This window comes from Genypterus blacodes, unplaced genomic scaffold (assembly GCF_046128005.1).
Source record: "Genypterus blacodes isolate CSIRO-AG114 ecotype Tasmania unplaced genomic scaffold, CSIRO-AGI_Gbla_v1 ptg000021l_1, whole genome shotgun sequence".
Taxonomy (NCBI): domain Eukaryota; kingdom Metazoa; phylum Chordata; class Actinopteri; order Ophidiiformes; family Ophidiidae; genus Genypterus; species Genypterus blacodes.
Window position 1 is genome coordinate 7,015,161 of NW_027466834.1, and position 7,507 is coordinate 7,022,667.

Genomic DNA, 7,507 nt, shown 5'->3' on the forward strand with positions numbered 1-7,507 from the left:
TTTGAGTTGCATCTTAAGTCTGATTGGTTGGTTGGAAGTACAGGCCTATAGCTTTACTTGTGTAATCATCTGATTATATCTTCTACTAAGATTGTTTCCAAGCACTGGGTTAACTAACGGTTCGGAGTATGACACAGCCCATGTGACGGAAGTAGAATGCTGTAATAAGACAGCAAAGGTTCCCAGGATTCCTATCATGCCTGCTCTGCATTCCAATCATTCACTTGTTAATGACCAAACCCAAACATGCTCAGGATGTGCACACACACACCCACACACACACACATACATAAACAGGTGATCTTCTCAGCCACAGTGAGCAAGACGAATAATGCACCTGAATTCCACTTCCACATACACGTGCAATTATGTGATCCAACAGGTCTTCACCCAGAATTCCCACACAGTGCTTAACATAGAAGAAGAGGAGAAATGTGCCCCACCAAACTCTCCCACGCGGCTCTGTGGAAAAACCTTTATTACCAAGTAAATTAAACAATGTCTGACACACTAACAAGAGGAAATAGTTTGGCGGTACGGTGTTTAGTACGACACTCACAATGTGGACAAACTGCAATCACGACATTTCTTTCGCCCAAGGAAGTAACACGCCCACGCGGATGCGTCTTCAGAGGCCCGACAAAAAGCAGCTCGGTTATTCTTAGGCGTCACCATGTCTCACACCTGATTCTGCACTAACCTGCAAGCAGCTGAGACTTCACACGCTGGTAAGGACAGTGGATTGTGGCTTATTCCCCTAATGGCTCAGTTATGATTTGTGGTTCCTGTTAAAATAGCGACAAGACTTTTAACAAGCTGGTTGAGGTAATACAAGAGTGTGTGTGTGATGTGGTAATATGATGTAATGATGGATTCCTAGTAATAGGACAGAATAACTCATTATAGTTCATTATGAAAAGAGCAGATGTACAAATGTGTATAAATTATTCACAGTGATTCATTCAGTTTTTAAGTTCCTCATCGTGATCTTTGTGGTTTAGTCACAGTTCTAAACAAAAACAAAGTCCCTGATTTTGTTTCCCATTGACTAGACTCTGGTTTCTGTGTATTTCTTGTTAACATTTAAGGTTTAAAACAAACTAACCAAACAATTGGTGTCATATTTCAGGTTACGACACCCAGAAAGCTCACTTCCTTGTCCATGATACTAAATGTTCCATTTTTTTTCAGGTCTATTCCGATAACTAGAAAAAAAAAGGTTTCCAAATGATGGCAGGTAAATAAAAGATGATAAGAGTGAAGTGATCCTGGTTTGGAGTGATTAACATGTCAAATTATGTGATTTATTAAGAACTGGGAATTCAATCAGAATCACTTGATGGCCTCTTAACAATTGCATTTTTTACTTTCTCAACGATGATCTGCTGCGATTCTTTCTGAACTGTGTCACTTCGTCTGCACAGATCATGGCGACCTCTGTGGCGCACAGGAGGCCACCTATTGCATGAACGGAGGGACATGCTTTAGAATTAATTCTGTGAATACGCTCTCCTGCGTGTAAGTTGAACTCTTTTGTTGAGTCTGTAGGTACCTTTTACATGGATGAGAAGCAACATTCTAACAAGATTCTAACGGTCACCATTGTGCTTTAGGTGTAATGAAAACTTCAGAGGCAGCAGATGTGAGCAGTACCAGCTCCGAACCATTTCTACCGATCCACGGGAGGCAGGGTTAATTGCAGCCATTGTCATCGCAGTTCTCCTCATCTTAGCTGTGCTGGCAGTTGTTATCTTCCATACATGCAAGTGAGTTCACAGCATTTACAAATAACAATAGGGTGTGAATGAACCGTCATTTAATATCTACAGGTGCAGCTCAGTATATTAGAATCTGGTATCTTCCTCATGATGGCGTCGCCTACTGAACCAGACTGAGAGACAATTGAAAGGCTCAGGAAACCCCAGCAGGTGATTTGAGTTAACGAGCCGATTAGAGTGTGACATCATGAGGCTACAATATTGAACTTTTTCAGGATATTCAAAGTTTCTGAGATACTGAACTTGCAGTTTTCATGAGCTGTAAGCCATAATCATCAAAATTAAAACAAATATAAGCATGAAATATTTCACTTTGCATGTACTGAATCTATAAAATATAAGCATTTCATTTATTTTTAAATTGAATTACTGGAATTAATGAACTTTTCCACGATATTCTAATTCATTGAGCGGCACCTGCGTGTATTCAATATTCGACTCCAGAATGCATGAAGCTAATCATCATTTGCGTCCACATATAGGATAATGAAAGCCAAGCAACAGAACCAACAGAGCAACCCGCAACCATATTGGAAAGTAAAGCCAAGAGTATGATTCCTTCGGCTGTGGCTTATGAATTTCCTGTTTTTTTTGGTTGTGATGTGAAGGGGGTTGATGGAAAAAGGAAAAAGGAAAAAGGTTGTATGATATGAGTGTGAGCTGCTCTGCAGGACTTGATGCGGGTTGGATTTCAGCTGTGAAAGTTCTGTGTTGAAAACTCACCTGGAATGAGGAAAAAAGCTGAGACAGACGCACGTTGAGCTGATGGCACATAAAACAGTCGGACATGATAACTGGATTCAATGCAGTTGCTACGGCAGTGTAATTAATTAACAAACTCACACGCGGTGAGAAACGATGTGTGGGAGGAAAATGAATCACACCTAGCATATTAGGCTTTTAACCACAGCTATGAAAGTTGGCACTAATAATACTTGAGTCACATTTCTTTGTGCTTTGTGCCTGCAAATAGATTTACAAAACACAGACGGGCAACTTACCGACATATTTTTAGAATGCTGTTCTCGACGCTAAATTGGATGTTAAATTATGTGATGATGTTGTATTAGGGAATGCAGCTCAATATAAGTTATAGATACACCTTTGTGTAATTGTGTAAATATATTTGATCCTTGCTAAATGATCTCATTGTTGTCATTGCTGGTGGAAGACACGTACACAAACACAGACCTTCTTATTGACTGTATAAACTGTATGTGTAAGAACAATCATCTAACCTGACTAACAGCCAGCAAACAAACTAAACCCAAAACAATTAAAGTGGCATGAAGTACATAGAGCAGCTGAGGGTGACCCCACTTTTCCAAACGTGTCCTCACTTTGAAACTCTTTTAAAAAGGTCAAACTCAGCGTCACTAAACTACAATCACAGAACCACAAGTGCACCAAATGTGGCGATACATTATTTGTGTGTGCGTCTTTATAATTAGCTGATCCCAAGCCATTTACTAGTCCCCTTAAAACTAAAAAAACAAGGGCAAGGTGGATCCCAGGGGTTTTAGGATAAAAATACAATAGAAACTGCTTCAATTCTGCACACTCATGGAAGGGAATTTAAACACGTTGGACTGGATTCCAATGAATTGTTATTCTTTCCATTTTGAGAACTTTACAGATATGTTCAATCAGCTGCCAACAATGATGTGCTGGGGAAAATGTTCCCTTTAAGAGTGTCTGTGCACCCATACGACCATTAAAAATACATTCATGTGTTAAGAAACATCAACAACAGTCCCCAATCAAGAAGAAATACAGTATCAGCATGTTACTGAATAGTAAAATGTGACCGTTACCTTGTGTTGCAGCACACAGAGGTTTGTCCTCCAGCTCTAAGGCATTATCTCAACATTATGGGCCTACAAATGATTTTCACGTGACTTCCCACCTTATACCACAGATTAAAACCGCTATTAATCTCTTTGCCTTGGACATGGAGGACATTTATTGCTCTAAAATTCAGGTATTCGTATATCAAACTGGACTTTTGGGAGTAAAAGGAGCATCTGCATTCATCCAACAAACTATAGGGCGTTTGGCTTCATTTTGAAATACAGTAAATTGCTTCCACCTAGTGGCCGTTTGTTTTCCTGCCAAGTGTTTAAATGGAAAAGTGAGTCGTGCTCATTTGGCAAAATCCCTAAAATACAAGTAAAAACCATCAAAACATCTATTGCATTTGCCAACACAATGTCCAGATATAATTAAAAATTCTATGAAAGTGATGAGATTGCAAGATTCATCTCAAATGACCTTTCAATGTAAACTTGACCACTTCTCTTGGCAACTTAATGTTATGGATTTCGGGCTTTGTCAAACTCATTAGCAATTTTCAGAGCCGTGGCCTGCAGTCCCACAGACTGCATGTTGGTGATGATGGTGACCACCACCCCCTGTGGGAGACGCACAGTGTGTCCCGGATGCTGAAAGATCTCCTCGCTGGGCAAAACCAGGAGGACACTGCTCGCCCCCACAGCACCTCCTGTGTGTGAGACATAATACCTGCGCCTCCTGCACTGTCCGTATTTCTGCAGTTTCTCCACTACCACCCACCCCTGGGCATACAGCCCGTCCTTATCCCAGCTGACCGCTGTCCTTTCAGCCGGGGCCCATAGTTCCAGAACAGTTTGGGGTTTGAGGAAGCCAGGCAGCAAACCCCGGGTGTCCTTTAGGTTGGCCACCTGATAGCTGTAGAGCAGAGCGTTACCAAACAGCAGTAGATCTCCCGCGGTGGAAAGGAAGCCGCCCCCCGCCCACTTGTAGGAGTTGTCTACATAAGGGCAGTTCACAACTCGGCCTTTTGCGTTGAGGTGATAAAACCTGCAGAAAAGCATCATATGTAAATCTCGAGGCAAAAAGCGGCAGGTGGCTGATTCGTGCAATTCCACCTACTAATCATTTTTTAGCTTGACACACTAAAAATTTGGTTCCAGGTTACCTCGAGCGATGGTAAATAACAGGATCGTTCTGATCGGGCACGGTGTTACGCATCCCGAGTTCACGGAACATGCTCGCCATGTGATCCAGGAAGAGCTCTCCGGCAGCTCGCTCCACTACGGCACTGAGCAGGGCGAAGGCGTGCGTCGAGTACATGAATGTGGTGTCTGCACAAATTAAAACAACAGTCAGACAAACTTTACAATTAGCTGTTGTTTCAATAGTTTGGCCAGCAAATGTGTACTTTACCAGGTTTGACAATGAGAGGGTCGTCTTTGAACAGGTCCAAGGCCTGGATGACGCTGTCAAACTTGTCTTTCAGGTAGTACTCCTCATTCTCAAATTCGCCTTTTTTCTTCCGAGCCTTTTTGCCTTTGGTGTTCTTCTCCGTTATTAGTTTGTCTTCACTTGCGGTTACGCTTTTTTCATCTTCCTTCTCCTTCGTCGGTGGCTTCAAAAGTCGCTTGGCTTTCTCCATTTCCTCCCTCACTTTCTTTGCATCTTTTTCATAATGCCTGATACCACTTAGGTGGGACAAAATCATACGTGGGGTGATAGTGACCTGAAAGACAGGTAAAGGACAAATAATGTGCACCAGTGACTGATTGATTACCAGAACACCGAACAGTTCCTTTTAATTTTTTTATTTTATTTTGCATCCCAGGCGGGCCAGGACGGGGTTCTGTGACTGCGGGGTTGGGTGGGACGTCCTCTCTTTGTTTTTTTTCTGTTTCTCTCTTCTCTCTTCATCTCTATAACAGCCTATGATGCCTTTTGTTTGACATCCTGTAGGAACTGTATTTAACCTTAGACATCATTGCAATTCCAATCTACTTGTACTCTACCTCAGGGTCTACGTATAAAAATAAACAATAGTAGTGATAATACAACATTCCTTCCTTTTTTCTCTCTATCTCTCTCCTCTTTCTGTATAAATGATCTCCAAAATATCCTACAACTGTATGCGCAATGTCATGTACAATGTTTGCTTCAATCAGAACAAATTGCAACAACAAATAATGTGCATGTGAACGTAACAGAAAATGGAACAGTGGTAGGAGTGTGGTAGTTTGTTTTGATGAAAATAAAACCGCTTACGTTCTCTCCATCAAACTGTTTTTGGGGAAATTCCGGGACATATTCCTGGACTGGAACGTCGAGATCTAGTTTCCCTTCTTCACACAAGCGTGCAGCAGCGGTAGATGTAAGAGGCTTACTGATGCTGGCAATTCGCATCACAGTCTCAGGTCCGCATGGCACACGGTTCTCCAAATCAGAATATCCAATCCCTGAATTGCAACACGTAGTAGAATTCAATTTAAACACATTCATATGACCATGCAGAGATCAACCGCCTGTTTGTATATTACCAGCATACTTCATACTGTACTGTATTATTGCATGTTGTGAGCAAAGTGAATAGCCTGAAGGGAGAGCCAACTAGTTTAACTGTCAAGTACATCCAAAAGTGACAAACACAAAGCCGCCAAGTCAGTCAGTAAATCATTGGTTGCCCTGAGACGATGTCGGTTTGGTTTGGCCATCTCCAAACTACAAATTCCCCAATGTAGTGCTACATTTACATAAGTAAAGTAAGGTTTTAGAGAGGGGAAGGCTGCAGAATAAACTGATATTGTTAAGTATACAACATCGTGCCAGGATCACCATGGGGTGGGCAAAGGTGGAAACGGCGCTTTTTCACTATGGACATTTTGACTCGGACTATGGTTCTGTTCCTTTTCAGTGTGCCAGCAGAGAGTTGGCACTTTCACAACTAACTGGAATGCAGCCATTAGCGATGCCATTAGTTTTAGTTTAGTGACAAATTGAAACATATGCTGTGAGATAACATCCATTCATCACCGGGCCAGCACAGACACATTAATAAGGATTTAACCTTTCTTTGGACCGAAGTGGCTAATGTTAATTTTGATCATGTTTGGCCAATGTTATGACAAACCCAGAGGACAGGAGTTGTTGTCCTTTATGGTCCCCATTCACAGCAGACATTGTGTGTTATAACAGGACGACATATGCAACAAATTCACCCGAATCATGGCTGCTGTCACACTGTCACATAAACGCAACACAGTCATGATTGTTTGTAGTCTGAAGGCAAAGGGAGACGCTGACCTTCACACCAGACTTGAGTTCCATCCACAGAAACCCCAACCACCACACCGGGAGCCGCAACCTCAGCCTGTTAATGATACGCCGACGTGGAAGCGGCGGAGAACACCGGAACGTGAGACAACGTGACAGAGATGGGAACACCCCAAAAACAAACCCCCACACACACACGGGCCTACCTCCGTGCCTACCTTTATCCGCTCCACTAAGTCTCTGCTAACTTCAATGGCGGCGTCGAACCTCCGGGTCCTCTCCGCTTCTCTTACCGAGGCTTCACACGAGCTGCTGCCGTTGTCAGTGCGGTACTTGAACGCAGCAGCGAGCGCCATCCCCGCACCGACCCCGCACATCCAAAGTCGAGTTTTTCCCCCATTCTTGGAAGACGCGGTGTTAGAACCTCCGACATAGCGCCTTTGCTGCCGAATAAGCGCGCCTCGCTTGTCGAAAAGCTGCTGCTTGCCTCGCTGTGTCGGTAAACAACGTTTAGTACAAAAACGGTTTGGCAAAAACAACCGCGACATTGTTAAAAAAGGCTTTGTGTATTCAGCTGTCGCTTCTACAACGGCTGTCGCCAATTTAAACGTACTTCCTGTTTACCTCCGTTATTCAGACACAGTTAATCAATCCACGATTGGGACAACCAC

At 42.8% G+C, this 7,507-nt stretch overlaps 1 protein-coding gene and 1 long non-coding RNA gene across 3 annotated transcripts; one reads left to right on the forward strand and one right to left on the reverse strand.

Annotated features, from left to right (window-relative positions):
• Window positions 1–637: 637 nt before the first annotated feature.
• LOC142991772 (uncharacterized) lies at window positions 638–2,387 on the forward strand. The gene is made up of 5 exons (XR_012960992.1): window positions 638–728; window positions 1,192–1,237; window positions 1,425–1,518; window positions 1,614–1,766; window positions 2,261–2,387. It is a non-coding gene; the product is annotated as an uncharacterized LOC142991772 (long non-coding RNA).
• On the reverse strand, window positions 2,123–7,470 carry lactb (lactamase, beta). 2 transcript variants are annotated; one of them, XM_076141886.1, is made up of 6 exons: window positions 7,043–7,470; window positions 6,867–6,933; window positions 5,832–6,022; window positions 4,983–5,295; window positions 4,735–4,900; window positions 2,123–4,616 (listed from the first exon to the last, which is right to left on the reverse strand). In XM_076141886.1, the coding sequence occupies exons 1-6, from the start codon at window positions 7,382–7,384 to the stop codon at window positions 4,091–4,093; spliced, it is 1,605 nt and encodes a 534-aa protein (XP_075998001.1). In that variant the 5' UTR covers window positions 7,385–7,470; the 3' UTR covers window positions 2,123–4,090. The 2 variants fall into 2 exon arrangements, with proteins under 2 accessions (XP_075998001.1, XP_075998002.1); XM_076141887.1 differs by having other exon boundaries at window positions 7,055–7,467.
• Between the last annotated feature and the right edge of the window lie 37 nt (window positions 7,471–7,507).